The 17976-nt window shown below is 54.7% G+C and overlaps 1 protein-coding gene across 1 annotated transcript in view; it reads right to left on the minus strand.

Moving 5' to 3' along the window:
- Positions 1 to 539: 539 nt before the first annotated feature.
- Positions 540 to 17976, minus strand: part of ABCB8 (ATP binding cassette subfamily B member 8) — a 23497-nt gene continuing 6060 nt past the window's right edge. The window contains exons 2-16 of the mRNA XM_004702476.2: positions 15145 to 15469; positions 14630 to 14785; positions 14413 to 14507; positions 14179 to 14284; positions 13329 to 13490; positions 13135 to 13220; positions 12931 to 13028; positions 8985 to 9090; positions 5891 to 5924; positions 5373 to 5509; positions 5048 to 5142; positions 4658 to 4791; positions 3762 to 3909; positions 1681 to 1931; positions 540 to 868 (exon numbers count right to left, since the gene is read on the minus strand). Of these exons, the coding sequence (XP_004702533.1) occupies positions 740 to 868; positions 1681 to 1931; positions 3762 to 3909; positions 4658 to 4791; positions 5048 to 5142; positions 5373 to 5509; positions 5891 to 5924; positions 8985 to 9090; positions 12931 to 13028; positions 13135 to 13220; positions 13329 to 13490; positions 14179 to 14284; positions 14413 to 14507; positions 14630 to 14785; positions 15145 to 15469 (2062 nt within the window). The 3' untranslated portion in view covers positions 540 to 739. The remainder of the gene's footprint in view (positions 869 to 1680; positions 1932 to 3761; positions 3910 to 4657; positions 4792 to 5047; positions 5143 to 5372; positions 5510 to 5890; positions 5925 to 8984; positions 9091 to 12930; positions 13029 to 13134; positions 13221 to 13328; positions 13491 to 14178; positions 14285 to 14412; positions 14508 to 14629; positions 14786 to 15144; positions 15470 to 17976) is intronic.

Consider the following 17976-nt stretch of genomic DNA (forward strand, 5'->3'; position numbering starts at 1 on the left):
GTTGGCTCATGACCTCACCAGGAGATGTGAAGTACATGGAGCAAGGCTAGGCTGGGAGTAATGGGGCTCGGGCACTCCAACCCCAACCCAGCAAAGGGCCAGGCAGTGCTGGACCCACTGTCCACTTGGGGAGGGAAAGATTGAGGTAGCCTAGTGGGAGGGAGGAAAAGGAATTGTAGGATGTGCTAAAGAAGGGAGGAGGGGAGGTGTGTGCTGGTGAGGAGGGTGTCTGGCAGCCAGTCCCTCGTAAGTCCAGGACGATGCGATCTGGGCCAGGCAGACTTGTGCGTATAGAAAACCTCAGGTCTGATTGCTCACACCCACTCCAAGACCCAGACCTTGACATATTCTCGGGAGCTGGGGCCTGGTACCTTTAGCCTGACAGATAGAGGGAGGAAGCTCAGCAGTGTTGCTGAGAGGGGTTGTGGAGGGTGTGGGCAAGGGCAGAGAAGGGAGGGACCAGACCAGGATCCTGGGAAACTCAGCAGATCTCTGACTGTATCCCGCTGCATCAATGCAATGATGCCCAGGGCTCGGGATGGGAGGAAGAAGCCTGCCAGCAGGAGGGGAGTGGGTGCGATGGGAGTGTCCCAATCGCTGCCCAGCCCAGCTCCCCGTCAGGTGTTTATTGGTAGCAGTGGAGTGCACTGCGCTGGGACTCAGTCCCTCTGTTGGCCTCAGCTGCCATTTCTGCTGCTCTGTCGTCAAGACTGCCGCTGGCTGCCAACTGTCCTTAAGCCTACAGGTTCCTGTGACCTTTGCGCACCCTCAGGGGTGGTGTAGACGTCAGAGGAGAGTCCAGGGCCTGCCTTCGGATCAGCTCAGCATAGAGTCCTTGTTTCTTTAGCAGCTCTTCGTGGGTCCCGGACTGGAAGAAAAGGGGCAGCAGGTCACCCCTACCGAGCCCCAGCCTAGAGTCAAGAGCCCTAGTGGGCATGTATAGCTTCTCAACCCAGGACTCATCAACACGCAGGGTGAGGGGGTGTTCCCCCCGAGGGCATACCATGCAATCCGTGCACTTCCTTTGTTCCTCCCACCTCCCGTCTCACTGCACTTTGGAAGGCCGTTTGATTCCTCCTGTACAGAGCCCAAAGACTTAAAACTCTGAACCTCATAGTCTCTTTAAGACCCACACACTTCCTAAGACTAACACAGTGGTTCTCAACCTGTGGGTCGAGACCCCTTTGGGGGTCAAACGATTCATAACAGTGTCAAAATTACAGCTAGGAAATTATCTTATGTTTGGGGGGGGTCTGTATGAAAGGGTCGCGGCACAAGGAAGGTGGAGAACCACTGCTCTAACATAACCCCTCTGATCTTTGCCTTGATGGACTGGCTGGGCTGGGAGCCAATGCTGAGCCTTATGCAGCCTCTGTGCCCTGCTGCAGACCAGCCTGAAAGGGTCTCCACTGCTGCCTGGTCCATCCCTCACACCCTGGATGCCAGCCTGGCCCCCAAGGCCTTCCACGTCATTGCATCTTTTTATATCCTGCAAGCAGATGGAATCGGTGCTCTCTGCAAGGGAGCGGAGGCTTCTGAAAGCACATGGGAGCCACTTCCAGAATACAGCCCCAGCCCCAAGGGCCAGCCCAGACCCCCCTGCCCCCTGCTCAGCTCTGCAAGGTACCCATTTCCCTGTGCATGGCTCAACTTGCCAGCCAACCCCCACCCCAGACTGACCTCCCAGACCCGGCCGTCAGCCATGACGACGATGTGGTGGGCCCTGCGCACAGTGCTGAGCCGGTGGGCGATGACCAGCACTGTACGCCCCGTGCTGGCCCGGTCCAGGGCTTCCTGCACGACCTGCTCGGATTCCGTGTCCAGGGCACTGGTGGCCTCATCCATGATCAGCACTCTGGGTTGTTTGATGAGGGCTCGGGCAATGGCCAGGCGCTGCTTCTGGCCACCAGACAGAGTGGCGCCCCGCTCACCTGGGAAGGAAAAGGGCAGGGCCTGGATTGAGTCTTGGTCTGCCTGGACTGTGTGCTCTGCAAAGGAGTACCGTGTCCTCCTGAGCTTGGCCACTCAGCCCGCCCCCCCTCCCGCCCTCTAGCTGGGCCAGGAGTTCTCGGGGTGAGGCTCTGTCTGAGCCATGTGCTCAGTGTGGCCTGCAGCCATGCTCACAACAAGCACTCACTGAATGATTCAGAGTTCCCCTCCCCACCCCGAGAAAGAGCCTAGGAGCTATGAGCAGTCCCACTGGAGTCCCAAGAGCTCCAGCTGCCTCGGGCCTCCCAGGCTCTGCTGCTGGGTGCATAGTCAAGGCCTGGTCCTGGTCTGTTAGAAAGGAGCCAGGCCGTGGTAGAATGAGAAGTCATCGCTTGGGCACTCTGGGAAGGCCAGACTTAGGATGTGAAACACCCACGTAGACGAGCAGCGGTGACAAGCTGGCAGAGAGAAAATGACTCTAGATGACATAGAGCGATCACGATCAGCAAAGGGGCTGGTGTTAGCGTCCAGACAAACAGTGTCACGAGATGAGATTACGAGCCCAGCATCTGAGGATGGGCTAACGCTGAGTGGCAGGAGACCTGGGAAGGCAGAGGTGGAGGGAAACTGAAGAAAAAACAAGGCTCAAGCATCGAGCATGGTGGACATATTCCTGTGTCTGGAGATGCACTGGAACCTTCTGCAGCAAAGTCATGAAACACGCCATGATAAACAGAGCCCAAGTTTGAAAGGGGGAAAAAAAGCTATCTCCTGATAACCCAAAGCTACTGGCTGGAAGACAAAGTTTCCACAGTGTGATCCTCTGGCACTGCAAGGCTCCAGCACGGCGGTAATCAGAAGAGCGACCAGTTCTACCAAACCCGTCCCGAGTCTCCCGGGAGGTTATACCTCTACACTCAAAGAGCCAAGAACAGATATGAAGCAGGAGCCAGGAGGGGAAAACCGCAAGGAGGAGCCCTTCACTTCCTTCTCTTCGGTTCACGGAGGTCCTCTGTTGGGCTCTTTGAAGAGTCTTGATACCATGATGCCTGGTATCTGGGGTCAGGCCCACGGCCAGACTCCTTTTAGAGTTTTTTCGAGTCTTCCTGTCTTGCTCGTCGCCCCCCCGCCAGCTGTGCAGAGGTGGAGGCTCGGTGCGCTCAGATTTGGCCCCTGCCGTCACTGTCACCACCACCACCACCACCACGGCCGGGAAGCCACTGCTGCTGGAGGTGGAGTGGAGGTTGACACTGCTTTACCAGGACCGCCCTCCTCCACGAGGGCCGAGCCCGTGGGATTCTCGAAGCTGTAGAGCCTTAGACAAGCGCCACGCCCATCTCTGTGCCTGCATTCAAGTGTGACGAGCCGTGTTATGTCAAGTGTGTGTGCTGAACACCACATTGACTGCACTAAGGTGGATGACAAGAAGGAAGCAGGGGAGTGGGCAGGCCTCTGCCCAAGTGACAGAGAAGGAACACCCCAGAAAGTGGTTGGTTGCAGTTGTGTGGCTGTTAAGGACCATGACAAAGAATCTCAAGCCAAGGATGTATTGGAGAACACTCCAATGCAAAAAATGAGCAAATAAAACTTTGCTAATTGTTTTCCTGGTTAAAATAAATAAATAAGCCTTCCTGTCTTTGCAGCCTGCTTGGTCCTTCCATCGTGGGCGCCAATGGGCTCCGACTCCAGTCTCACCAACTGTTGCTCGTGGCCCATAGCTCTTATCTCACCTGGTCTGCTGTAGCAACTGTCTTCCTCCCCGGCGCTTCCCGCCTCACTCTGTCCCACAATGCCACACCCTGGGACCGAACAGAGTACACCCTGGAGCTCACCCACAATGGTGTCATAGCCCTCGGGGAAGCTGGTGATGAAGTTGTGGGCATTGGCCTCCCGGGCAGCTGCATACACTTCTGCATCCGAGGCGTCCAGCTTCCCGAAGCGGATATTCTCCATGATGGTGGTTCCGAACAGCACTGGCTCCTGGGGCGGGGAAGAGGGAGGTCAGCAGGAAACATCCAGGCTCTGCCTGGAGTCCCCAAGGGACTGCCGGGCTCCTCAGTCAGATGAGGGCCACCTGGCGCCAGTGAGGGGCAGCAGGCAGAAACTCAAGAGATGAAGGTTGGGGCCGGACCTCTGGAAATGTACGTAAGTGCTTCCTGATCTGGCACCCAGCACAGCCCCTGGGGCAGGTAGGGGAGATGGCTGGGACAGCGGGTGCTGGCCTGGAGAGAGGAGGGGAGAGGACAGGAGGGGTGGCACCTGGGCTTTCTCTTCCTCACTGGGGGCTCGGACCTGTGGCTACAGGAAGAGTTCACTGAAAAGAAGGAAACAACAGTAAACCAGCCACAGCCTGTGATCTCAGGGCAGGGCCTCAAGTCCTTTTAGTGAGGTGAAAGGTGGCCACGACCAGTTCCCAGAGCACGGCTTCTCCAAACCTGGACACCTTAAGTTCCTTAGAGAACTTCAGGGACCCCAATGAGCTAGTCACACCTAAAGATACTGTCCCACCTCCTCAGCTGTTTCCTGTCAGGGAGGAAGGCAGAGCCACAGCTGTCCTGGGACGGCCGGGCCTCAGACCCAGGCTGACGGGAGCAGTGACAAAGGGTGCAGGCCTCTCCCAGGCAACCTTGCCAGCTGTGGGGAGGCAGACCCTTGTGTCCTGGCACCTCCTTTGGTGGGGAGCCACCCTGCTGATGGGAGTCGGTGGGCAGGTGGGGGAGCTACTCACTTGGCTGATGAAGCCGATGACCTGGCCCCGGAGGCAGGAGGGGTCAAGGGTGCGGAGGTCACGCCCGTCTAGCAGCACCGCCCCGGCAGTGGGGTCGTAGAAGCGCTCCAGCAGGGAGGCCACGGTGGTCTTTCCTGAGGAGTCGGGAGGGAGTGATGGAGACAGGGTCTGCAGGGGTTTCTGCGGGTTGCATGGTGGTCTTTCCTGGGGAGTCGGGGGTGGCTGGGGGAGACAGGGTCTATGGGGGTTTCTATGGGTTGCTCTAGGGCAGGAACCTGCGATGGAAGTAGAAAGTGCTTTCGGGAGGGTCAGGGTGCTCCTGAGGATATGGGGGGGAAGGTCACTAGAGTAGGAGGCAGGGTGGCGGCGGCACGTACTGGGTTTTCTTACCTCCGCCAGACTGGCCCACCAGGGCCACAACTGTGCCAGGGGGCAGTGTCAGCGTGAAGTCTTTGAGCACTTCAAAGCCAGGGCGGCAGGGGTAACTGCAGAGAAGCCAAGAGACTCAAGTCAGACCAGGCTCCAAGGTCCCTGCTCGCCTTGCCCTAGACTCCGCAGCACCACGGGGGCAGCTCACCACAAGCCAGGCCCTGCCTGGGTTCCCCTTAGGCGCACTCTGCTCTTTCGAGGGCTGATTTACAGGGAGGAGTTCAAGCAAGACCCGGGCCACAGCCCACAAGGATCGGTCACGGGTCCGGCCTGCTTGAGTGCTGACCTGAAGCGGACGTTCTGAAATGTGACGGCTCCAAGGAGGTCCTCTTTGGGGATGCAGAAGCCCCCCGACAACGGGATGCTGGGACTCAGAGTCATGTACTCAAAGGCCCGAGCCCCTGCGCTGAGTCCCCGTACCACCTGCGAGGAATGGGAAGTTGCAAATGAGGCAGGGGAGGTGTGGGAAGTCTAGCAATTTGGGGGAGGTTCACGGAGCGAAGGGAAGGGGGTAGGGGGTGCGCTGGGAAAGGGAGATGGGAAGCCACGACCAGCAGAAGCATCTCTTGAACAGCAAACCCCCACCCCTCCACCTCCAGCAGGGCCAGTAGTGAAAGGGATCCCATGTTTGCTGCAGTCTGTGGCTCAGGTATTCCCAGCATCCCCTTTCCTGACAACCAGCCAATGGGCAAGAAGGGCAATATTCAAATCATTTTGATAGTTCTTGAACTCCAGCCCAGACCAGTATCCACCCCTGGAGCCCCCCACCCTCCCACCCCCACCTCCCAATGACTGCCTACTCACCTGGCCAAACAGAACAGAGAGGTTGGCCATGGACCTGAAAGAAAGAGAGCGTGGGGCTAAAGTGGAAGCAAGAGGCCAGGCCAGCGCTGCAGGTAAGCTTTGGCCACCATTGAGGTGGGTGGACTTGTTGGGTGAGGCAAGGAAGCGGGTGGCGTGCAGTCAACACCGAGTTCTCCCCTGGCAAGGACTGATGGACTGAGCAAGCCCCTTCTCTCTTCTGAGCCCTGGCTCTCTCCTTGGCCAGGCAAAATTGACCTCGTTCCTCTACTTCAGGTCAGGGCAGAGGCTCCCGTGGGAGGGTGGGTGTGGGGTTAAGGGCCAGGGCCTCCAGGGGAGTGTTCACACAATCCTGGCCAGAGGATGCAGAACCACAATGCCCTGATGGTCACCCTGCAGGAGGGTGCCTGGGTACGGAACGGGGTGTGTGTGTTTATCTGTCTAGACAGGGTGGGAGAGGGTACTTGGCTGCCTGAGGCTACAGAAGGATGAGTCACAATCCCTGAGCGGTTTGGCTGGCTGGTGACAGCATGTGTGCATGTGACCATGTGTGCCCCACATCCAGGGTCTTCTCCTGAAGAGGAAAGCCTGACTCCACGGCCATCTTGCAGAGCAGGACTCATTTCTTCCACGACCAGGGTGGGGTCGGGTGGGAAGAGTCACAAAACCACACAAAAACTGTCTCTGGCAACTCGCAAGACCCAGCATTGGCCACGGGGAAGGGGAGGCATGGAGCGAAGCAGAGCCAGTCCTGAGTTATCTGTGGGTTAGAAGGGGGGAATTCTCCACAAGGGCTCTGGGGCCATTAGGAGCCTTGTCAAGGTGCCTGGCAGCAACTGAAAACCAAAATGCACATGACTCACGAGGGTGGAAGTGACCTTGCTCCAGAGTCCCTTGGCTGCGGGCCAGAGCATGGCTGCAGGAAGCTGGCCGAGGGAACCAGGTTCTAGCAGGAGCAGCCCCGTCCTCAGGGTGGTGCCCAGGTCTACTTCTAAAGGGGCTGTTGTAGTGACTGTTCTGTGCGGCACTTCCCTCTGGTACCGGAAAAATACCACTTAGGAGGGACAGACCGGCGGCACCGGCGTTCCTCTGCAGAAAGATGTGGCAGGCACCCTCCATAAAGACTGACGGCCTTGGAAACCCTATGGGGCAGTTCTGCTCCATCCTACAGGGTCCCTGTGAGCTTGAACTTGACTGGAGAGCAGTGTTGTTTTGTGTGGTTGGGGAGAACTGGCAGCACCCATTAAGAAAACAGACCCAATAGACCCAATTTCTCCAAGTGTTGAAGCCTCTCAGTGTGGTGATAAGGGTTCCGGGTCCCGGGGCTGTGACAGTCGGGAGGGGCCACCAAAAGGAAACGACTGGACCTCGGGCTGTGGGAGCTACCACCTCTAGCAGCCGGAGAGACCATGCAGACTACCTGTACGGGCTGGACTTGCATCCATCACCAACTCCTGTTCCATGGCCAAGCAGTACAGGGGGGAAGTGAGGACAAAGTCTGTTCTCAGGCCTGGGCTAAGCCAGAAGGGGAAGCGATGGGGGCAGCTGACCCTGAGGTCCCTAGGGAAGGTGGATAGGAGTCAGCACTAGGGTGTGCGGGGACACACAGACCCACACACACACACTCTCTCTCTCTGTCACGAGAGAATCTCCCCACTGTCCAACGTGAGGGCCCCGGGACTTTTGTTAAGGGTGCCCGTGGGTATTCCCAAGAGCCTTGGGGGTCCAGTGGTGACGCCGACTCAGCCCCAAGGCAGGGCAGGGCAGAACCGCCGGGCGTTTCTGAGACTGCTGTATGGAGTAGAGAGCCCCTCCTTTCTCCTGAGAAGTGGCTGGTGGTTTCAAGTTGCTGACTTGTGGGCTGATCCTGGGCACGCCTCCAAATCGTGATGCCACCAGGGTCCTAGAGGAAAGCCTTGGCCGCAGAGGCCCTAGGGGGCAGTGTGGCTTTGTCCTTTTGGGCTGCTCTCCGTCAGCATCGACATGAAGGTACACAACAGCGCATTTCTTTTGGGTCCTCAAGACTGGAATGCTGATCCCAGAGGCTGAAGCTCAACCTCACAGACACACACTCTGGAGGGGCACTGAAGGGGCAAGGGCTGCAGAGGGACACTCCACACTCCATCTCTATGGCAACTGGAACCTCTGCATGCCAGGGTCACCTGGAAACAGCGCTTCTGGTGGGAAGAGGGGTGGGATTGCCCAGGATCAGGGGTAGTCTGAACGCCTCATGACTGGGGAACACGAGGCAGAAACGAGGGCTAGGATGCTGTCAGGGTGGGCTCCGGTGGACTGCTGAGTTTAAGGTCCAAAAAGGGAATTTGTCTGTCGGGGTAAGAATGGAAATTTCTCCAGAGGGACAATGACTAGCTGCTGGACGGTGACCAGGCACAGGTGGTCAGATAGTAGACAGACTTGACAGCCAGGATGGGATGGCCACAGAGAGCAAGGCAGTGGCTGCCTTCAGGGGAAGAGCCAGAGGGTGACTGAGATCGGGCTGAGGGTAACCTTGTGTTTTGTTGCTGTTGGGTTTTGTGTGTGTGTTTTTAAAACACGGTTGGCAGTAACTAAAGCCTTCATACTACATTTATCATAAGATTTTCAGCCTTTTAATATATATGGTATGTTTGGGAAAGAGAAAGTAAAAAGGAACTGCTAGTCCTTAGTTCAGAAAAAGGAGGCTAGGGTCCAGAAGAGCAGGCAAACTTCAGATCAGTGTAACCCAACCAGCGCTGAGGGTGGAATGTGCACAGGACAAGGGGTCAGCTTCTTACGCTTGGAGAAGGCCAAGAGGAGGATGGTTGGCCAGCTCTTAAAAAAACAGGTCAGGAAAAATCTGTGTTGTTTGGGAGATGGAAACTAGCCTCATTTCCAACTATTTATTCAGTGAATAACTTGGGGGGATTCTAATGACCTTTGAGGGGCTCTTGTGAGACACAAGGCTCTGACTCCCAGCCCCGAGCCTCACCAGGGGAGTAGGGCAGGCCTGGGACTGTGTGGTAGGCCTGAACCAGTGGGCTGGCACTTGGTTCCCTGCCCAGCAGGGCTCTGGAGGGTGGCAGGGGCTCTTTTGGAATGGAAATGGCTCCACACTCACCTCTGCACTGTCTGGGAGGCCACCAGGAAGGACATAAGGTCCCCCCCTGTCAGCTGCTGTCCAGCCACGAGGGAGCCCCCTATAAACAAGGTGCCCAAGACCATGCCTGCATGAGGAAGAAGACAGAGAGGTTAAGGGTTAGAAGGGAAACAGCCCGGAGCCAAGAGCAGAGGCCTGACTCGGTGTTATTCCTGAGTGCTAGTACCCATTATGCCCCACCTGTTTCCTTCCTCACCCAGTTGAAGGGTTTTTGATAAAAAGCAACATCGTTCACAGCTGGAAACAGGGACTCCAGGACAGATAAACCCCTCAGGAACAATAATGAGAGTAGAGATACCAAAAGGGTAAGGAGAAGGTGGGGTAGAAAGGGGAACTGATCCCAATGACATAACCCCCTCCCTGAGGGGCAGACAACAGAAAGGTGGGCGAAGGGAGACATTAGACAGTGTAAGACATGAAAAAAAAATTTTATAAATTATCAAGTATTTGTAAGGGAGGGAGGGGAAAAAATGAGGAGCTGATACCAAGGGCTCAAGTAGAAAGCAAATGTTTTGAGAATGATGATGGCAATAAATGTATAAATGTGCTTGACACAATGGGTGTAAGTATGGATTGTGGTAAGAGTTGTACGACCCCCAATACAATTATTTTTTTAAAAAAAGCAACATCCTTTCATGCTACAAACACTCAATAATTTAGTAATAGAGGAGGCATTCCTTAAAAAGGGAAAGGCCATTGGGGAAAGAATGAGGAGCGGATGCCAGGGGCTTAAGTTGAAAGCAAATGTTTTGAGAATGATGAGGGAAACCAATGTACAGGCGTGCTTGACACAATGGATGTATGTGTAGATCGTGAAAGAGTTGTACAAGCCCCCAATAAAATGAGTTAAAAACAAAAACAAAAAATGGGAAGGGCCGTTTACGAGAAGCTCACAGGCAACACCATACTCAATGGACCAAGACCAAGCACTTTCGCCTTCAGGTCAGGCACCAGACACGCTGTCTGCTCTCACCCTGCTCCGCAGGGCTGTAGGGGAAGCTCGAGCTAGAGCAATGAGGCAAGACAAAGAAATAAAAGGCATCCAATAGGGAAGCAAGAAGTACAATGTGTCCCTTTATCAGCAGGCATGATCCTCCATGAGGATGACCTCGCCGAGACCACAGAAAGCTACTAGAGGTCATAAGGGAAGTCAGCCAAGTGGCAGGGTACAAGATCAATACACAAAAGTGAGCTGGGCTTCTAGATGGTTTACAAAGTAGACTCTGAAAAGGAAGCTGAGATGCTCCCCCACTCCCCACAGCAAAGCTCTCCAGACTCACTGCCAGCAAGTCCAGTCAGATTTACTGCTCCTGGGGGTGGGGGGTGGGGGGTTTGAGGCTGTAAATGTCAAGAGGGGCAGGGAGCCTCATCTTTCTCCTGCACAGCTGCTGGTGGGTTGAAACTGCTGACCTTGAGGTGAGCGGTCAAAGGTGTAACCACCATGCCACCAGGGCTTCCGCTCTGTGGTGGTGGTTAGGTACCACCAAGCCAGGCCCAAGGCAGAGCAACCTGGTGCACCACAGAACCCACCGCTGCGTGTGCCTGGGCTGTGCTCACTTCCTCCTAGTCTTTGTGTTTGAGCCCAGGGCTGCTACAAACCCTTCTGGTTGAGGGCCTTCCTCTTTTTTTGTGCCGGCCCTTCACTTGGCCACGAGTGGTGCCCTTCTCTAAGGACTGGTCTCTTCGGACGACACATCCAAAGTATGTGACAAGAGGGTCCCCATGCCCTCACTGCCATCGAATCGCTTCTGATTCACTGCGACCCTCTGGAGCCCACTCACCCCCCCTCCCTGCCCCTCACTCCTTCCCTCCCACCAAGTCGGTTCTGACTCACAGGGATCCACAGGGCAGAGCGGAAGTGCCCCTGAGGATTTTTGAGAAGGTCAAGCTCTAGGGGGACAGAAAGTGTCACTTGGAGAAGCTCGGGGTCTCCAATAGATGACCTTGGGGTTAGCAGCCCTAAGCACAATGCATTGAGCTACCGGGACTCCTTTTGCCATCCGCAGAGATAACTCAAACCCACGGCCATCAAGTGAAGTCTGACTCACCGAGACCCTTCGCGACCTAACAGAACTGTCCCAGTGGGTCTCAGGGCTGTCAAGCTCTAAAGGAGCCCCGGCGGGGGAGTGGTTACGCATCGCCTGCTCACCGCAAGCGCAGCAGTGTGAAACCACCAGCTGCTTTGAGAGAGAAAGATGAGGTTTTCTACTCCCGCAAACCCACAGGGGCAGCTCGACCCTGTCCTTCAGGGTCACGATGAGTTGGAATCATCTCGATGGCAATGAGTTTGGCTTTTGGTTTTTACAAATTTCTGCAGGAATGTAGGGTCTCTCTTTCTCCATAGAGTAGCTGGTGGTTTCAAACTGATGACCTTGTGGTTCGCAGCCTGATGTACAATCTACTTTGCTACCAGGGCTGCTCCTCCTAGAATAGGTATGATTTTAAAAAACAGACAAGAGGTGTTGGTGAGGAGGTGGGGGGTGGTGGTGTAGGTGGAAGTTGTAAAATGGCCCAGCTGCTGTGGAAAACAGCTCCTCAAACAATGAAACATAGAATTCCCATATAAGCTCCCGATGTACCACCAGGACTATATCCCAAACAGAGCTCACATAAAGCTATACATCTATGTTCACTGAAGCACTGCTCACAATAGCCAACAGGGAAGCAGCCTACGCGCCAATCAATAGAGGAATGCACACATAAAATGTGGCACGTACATACAGTGACGACAACTGAGCCCTCAAGAGAAATTATGTCCTGATACACGTTACAAACATATTCAGAACAGGCAAGTGTATGCAGTGTGGGAGTTTATTAATGTCTACCAAGGCCAGGTACGGGGAGGGGGAAAGGGGCACTCAGTGCTTAGACGTGTATTAGAACTTCAGTGCTGAGCACCCAGTTTGCAGAAGGCTGTGGATGGGCGGCTGTGACAGTCCAAATCCATTTGCAGGGTCAGCACAGATTGAGCCTCCACTGAATTCCTTCCGATCACTAACCAGGATGTGGATGTTGCCCTCAGGAAGAGCGCCTCCAAAAGCAGATGACCTCACCCCTCTCCAGCCAGCCCCTCTCTCCTAGGGGCTTGCCGGGTATGTCCTTGAGAGACACTACAGCGAGCCACATAGTCATGACTCATGCCTTATCAGCTGTGCCCCGGCGGCCTTGGTCAGACGGTCCTGGACCAATTGTGTAAGTCCTTCTATCCAAAAATGTCTGCGTCCCAGTGTGCACGGTCCTGTTCCTGCTTCTCTGCTCCCACCCATCCCTATGATGTATTAATCTGCCCCGAATCATCAATCTGTGGGTTTCCTTCATTCCATGCTCTATTTAACGAGTGTCCTGAGTGACTCATCAGAGGCCACCTTGACCTCGTGCTAATGGCCTCCCTCAACCATATGACATGTCTATTGTTTGTATGACTTAATAAATGATCTCCTCCAATTATATTTTGTACCCTGAAACAGACAACCATGAGCTTCTGTTACGAGTGAGGGGAACATCTGGGAACAGGTCTGGTTATGCTGAACACAACTAACACTCAACTACGTGTCCTCATGGTTGAATGGCAAGTGCTTCCTTACGTATACGTTTACCACAATAAAACACAAATGAAACACAACCAAAAATCTCCATGGCTTCTTGCTCAGAGACACAGTTTAAACATGTAACCTCCTGCTTCCCCCCTACTTGGCTCAGTTAGCACCTTAGCCAGCTGCACAGTACTGTCTCTTAATATGAGTCAAGTGAAGTCCCTGAAGAACATCAACTAGAGGCAGTGTGTCCCTGGTTTGCTTTGTTGGGACCGCCTTTCATTGACCTCCCCGCACTGGCCCCTAAACCATAAACTTGTACTCCTTCTTCCCCATCAACTAGCGACCGCCCAGGCTGGGACGTGCCCACTCACAGTTGAAAGCAATGTTAGAAAGGCCTTGGAATAAGGCGATGCCTCTGCCCAGCTCCTCTGCCTTCCAGCGGGACCCCTCCAGCTCTGCTTCATAGCGCCTGGTGAGAGAGGGCCAGGCTGAGGACGTAGGAGCGGCTGCGGTTTGGAAGGTGGGGTGGGGTGGGGAAGTGCCTGTCTGTGCCCTACCCCTTCCCCAAGCCTCACTCCTCTTCCCGGTGCTCCATGGCGAAGGCTCTCACAGTGCGGACATTACCCAGCGCCTCATCTGCTACACCCGCTGCCTTGGCGATCTGCAAGGAGTCCAGGAAGTAAGGAAGCCGGTTCCGGGACAGAGGGCTGACCGAGAGGACAGGGTAGTTAAATGCAGAGGTGGGGCATGTGGGTAAACATTCTGGTACCTGCTCCTGAGACTGGCGAGACAATTTACGGAGAGCAGAGCCCATCAGGGTGCCGACTCCCATCAGGGTGGGGGTAGCCACCATTAGTATCAGTGTGAGGCGTGTGGACAGCATGGACAGGGACACCAGGCACCCGGCCATCTGAGTGCAGCTCCGAAGTCCCTAGAGAAGTGGGGAGGGAGAGAGAGGTGGTGATCTGGCATCAACACCACCACCTAGGAGGCTTCATCTTCAGGCTACAGCTCTGAACTCACAAGGCCGAGGTCACCAGTGTGAGGTCTGGGAGACTGAGTGGCCACCTACTGGTCACCGATGGAACTGCTCTTGACCCCATGAGGGTAAGATGAGCAGACAGAAGTAGTGACTAGATGGTGGTGGATCCTGCATTTAAACTGCAGCCATGTGTGGAAGTGGGGGCTAAAAGGGTGGCATTCTCCCCTGCAAACACTCCAGTTTGCTTTTCCTTCTGTTCTAGAAATCCTGTAGGCCAGGATCTGACATTATCTGCCAGCAACCAGAGGTCAGGGGGAGATGAAGAGAGAGAGGACACCAGCAGTGCAGCAAAAGCCACAGTCCGTCTCAGTACTTGTCAGGGAGCCAGGCATGCCGGGGCGAGGCAGGTCAAAGCGTTGCTGCTCTTGGCAAGCTGAGCCCTAAAAGCTTTTCTGGGGGAGGCACGGTTTTCAGAACAGTGAAGGGACTGATCTTGGATGCTCCCTTCCACCAACTTCCTCATCTCCTCCTATACCCTCACTGGAGTGCAGGGATGGCCTGCTGAGGCTGAGGGCTGTGCTGTGGGAGAGTTGGATGGGGAATGTGAGGCAGGGGGAGATATACTGCAGCCACTGACCTGGGAGATGACAAGTTTGAAGGATGATTTAAATTCCTGCACATCAGTTGTCAACCGGCTCATCAGCTGCCCTGTCTTTTTAGCATCGAAGAAAGCAATGTCTTGTCTGGCAATGGGACAGTGGGACAGAAGTCAGGGGGAAAGGGAACTGTTAACGTGGTGTGAGGCCCAAGAACACTCACCCTGTCCCCTTTGGGGATCTCCCACCTGCCCTTTAACCTGAAGCAGACATACTGGAGCAGGGTGCTGAAGAGGGTCCTCCGCATGTCCACGGCCATCCGCTCACCAATTTGGGACAGCAGCACCAGGTACCCGAAGGTCAGCAGCCCCTAGGGAGGCCAGCGTGCTTAGGCCCTTCCTCCAAAGTAACCGGAAGTCGGCAGTCCTGGGGTGGCCAGCATACTCAGGCCCCAATTCCCAAGTCCTCTGGGTGCCCCAGGCCCCTGTGTACCTGAACGCCATAGAGAAGCAGCAGGCGGACGCTGAGGTTCCGGGACTCCGTAATGAAACTCCCGACACGCTCCCTGGTGTACTTGGCCACAATTTCAACCAACTGGCCCAGGAGCAGGGGGATCTGCACGTTCACCAGGGCTGCTCCCAATGCCAGCTGATGGGGCAGAGGGGCCGGACTGAAATGCAGAAGGGGAGCCAGACACAGGCCCTGGCCTTTCTAGCCCTAGGGGTCAGCTTTGGCCAGGCCACTCCTCTGAACTCGATAGCTCCTTGAGAGTTGAACCCCACACTTGCAGCCCCGGGGACTCCTTAGACCCTGCAAACCCAACCACACCGTGTAGATCCCAGGCTCCCAGGATAGACGCAGCCATGCTGCGCCCAGGAGCTCTCCCCTGGGAGACTCGGGGAGGTTCGGATGGTGTCTCTGTCCTGCTTTGATGTGAGGGTTCTATAAACCACTTCCTGGTATGTTCCCTGCCCCTGGCCATGGGAACAGAAGGGGAAAAACCTTACCACAATGGCTGCCCCCAGGAGAAGCAAGTGGGGCCGCAGGAACTGCCAGAAGAGCTTCCAGTTAAAGCAGGACTCCTCCACTCGGGGCCTGCCGTGGGGAGGAGGGGCCTCTTCTGCCTCACAATGAGCCACAAGGCAAAGGCGGGGGCACTTCCTTAGCACCACAGGGCTCAGAAGTACTCCCCCAATCCAGTGCCAGGCAGAGAGGGGGCTTCGGCTGGGAGGTCGGGGTGCTTGGGGAGCTCGGAGGAGGTGCCGCCATAGCTGGGACGGCAGCTGAGCCAGGGAGCTGAGGAGGTAGGAGCCGTGGTGTCCATCTGACCGCCTGCGGGGAGAGAAAGGCACTGAGAACTGAGCTTCCCAAGTGTCCTTGAACTCTGGGCTGGGGCTTCCCTGAGCTGGTTTCTTGATCCTCAGGCCAACCACTGGGAACTGTTCTTAAACAAGGCCCGCTTCCAGGACAAAGACCAGCAACCCACTGAGGCATGTGTGAAGTACCTTCTCTCCCCCGCTGTTTTTCCAGACAGCCAGCAGGCTTCCCCACAATATATTTTCAGAATTTGCAAAACAACAAGAAAGCAGGAAAAGGAAAGTGAAGATGGAAGAAACTTGTTTTCTAGAGCAGGATGCGGAAGAGCACCGGGCCTGCCCTGGGCCTGCACTGTGCTTGTGAGGAGCGGTACCGGTGCAGATGTAAGCCCTGTCCTAGGCATTAACCAGTCTACATTTGGTCCTCACGGCCCTGGGAGAAATGGTGTTATTCTTAATCGGGAGATGAAAAAATCAGGTGGGGCCAGGAGAGTTTCAATACTGTACATACTCGAGTATAAGCCGACACGAGTATCAGCCGAGGCACCTAATTTTACCACAAAAATGGCATTAAAAATGTGGCAAAAACCAGCAGAGAGAAGAGTATATATGGTATACTTTATCCTGAAGCAGGAGAAGTGGCACAGAGGTCAGCCCTGCTGCCTGGTTCCAGAATTCAGGGTCTTCCTCCTCTATTGTGTGACTTCTCCAAGACTGTCTCCGACTACCGTCCTCCACTAGCCTGTCTGCTCCTTGTCCAGTGTCTCATGTGACAAAGTATGAAGAGAAAGGGTGGGATATTCCTTTGTTATCAGATGAAGGAACTAGAAACTCAAATAACTTATCGTCACATCCCTTTCCTTTGGCGTCCATAGCTATTAAACAGTGATACAGACACCATGATTCGGGACACTGCTGAGTGTCAGGTACTCAGCTGTGAGACTAGAGAGAAGGTAACAGGATGCCCCTCATGCTGGTGTTGCTACGTGCCACTAAATCAGTCCCACCGGTAGCAGCCCTGTGCACAACAGACGGAAGCACTGTCCGTCCCGAGCCGTCCTCACAACATTTCCTATGTCTGAGCCCACTGTTGCAGCGCCGTGTCCACCCATCTCGCTGAGGGCCTTCCTCAGAGTGGCTAACACTGTGTGGGGTGGTGGGATGCCAATGAACTAAGCTTCCTGCATGTAATTAAAGGGGAATTGCATGATCTGGGCTGTGGATCATAACAAACTGTGGGTAACTTTGAGAAGAACAGGAATTCCAGAGCATGCAGAACTTGAACACCATCAAGAGGCAGTTGTGCGACCAGAACAAAGGAGCGCCACACGTTTAACACCAGGAAAGGTGTGCAGGGCTGTAGCCTCTCACCACACTTATTCAGTCTGCATGCTGGATAAACAGAGAAGCTAGCTTACATGAAGCAACACGCAGCAGCAGGATTGCAGGAAGGATCATTAACCTGCGATATGCAGGTGACACAACCCTGCTTGTTGCGGTGTTGAAGAGCTTGCTGATGAAGATCAAGGACTGCAGACTTCAGTATACAGCTTACAACTAAGCAGTCAAGAGCTCAAAAGACAAGTGATATTAGGTACATCTGTTGTTAAGACCTCTTTCCAATATTGAAAAGCAAAGATGTTACTTTGAGAACTAAGGTGCGCCTGCCCTAAGCCATGCTATTTTCGAAGAAGAATCGATGCGCTTGACTTGTGGGGCTGGAGAACAACACTGAAAGTCCCATGACTGCTGAGAGAACAAACAGATCTGTCCAGGAAGAAGTACCGCCAGAGTGCTCTCTAGAGGCAAGGATGGCAAGACTTCGTCTTACATATTTTGGACATGTTAGGAGACCAGTCCCTGCTAAAGTAGAGGGTGGCAAAAAAGAGGAAGGGGCTCAATGAGATGGACTGACACAGTAGCTTCAACAACGGGTTCAAGCATAGGGAAAATGGGGAGATGGGCAGAATCATGCAGTGCTTTGTTCTGTTGTGCATAAGGGCGCTATGGGTCGCAATGGACTCGATGGCACTCAACAAGCAGGACACGGATTGCCCTCTTGTCCGAGGGAGTCAGAGAAGGCCTTCCAGACAAGACCTAGGGATGAACAGGAGCTAGTCAGGTGAAAGCAGTGGGGAAGTCCAGGTGAAGGAAAAACATGTCTGAGAGCCTGTAAGCAAGGAAGAAAGGCACCCTGGTGGCACAGTGGCTATGCGTTGGGCTGAGATCCGCAAGGTCGGCAGTTCAAAATCACCAACCACTCCTCGGGTGAAAAAAACGAGGCTCTCTATTCCTGTAAACAGGTAACGGTCTTGGAAACCCACGGGGACAGTTCTACCTTGTCCTGTAGCTCGCTATGAATCCAATAGGAACTGACTTAATGGTCGAGTTTGGTTTGGTTTGGAGGCAAGGAAGAACTGAAGAAAAGTGTGAAAGATCTAAGGCTAAAGTCTGGCCTACGAGAGAGAGGAGAGATGAGGCTTGGGGTCATGGCAGTGTCATGAAAGGTGTTCCAAAGTATTC

This window comes from Echinops telfairi, unplaced genomic scaffold (assembly GCF_000313985.2).
Source record: "Echinops telfairi isolate 266 unplaced genomic scaffold, ASM31398v2 ScPeMD7_31;HRSCAF=116, whole genome shotgun sequence".
NCBI lineage: Eukaryota > Metazoa > Chordata > Mammalia > Afrosoricida > Tenrecidae > Echinops > Echinops telfairi.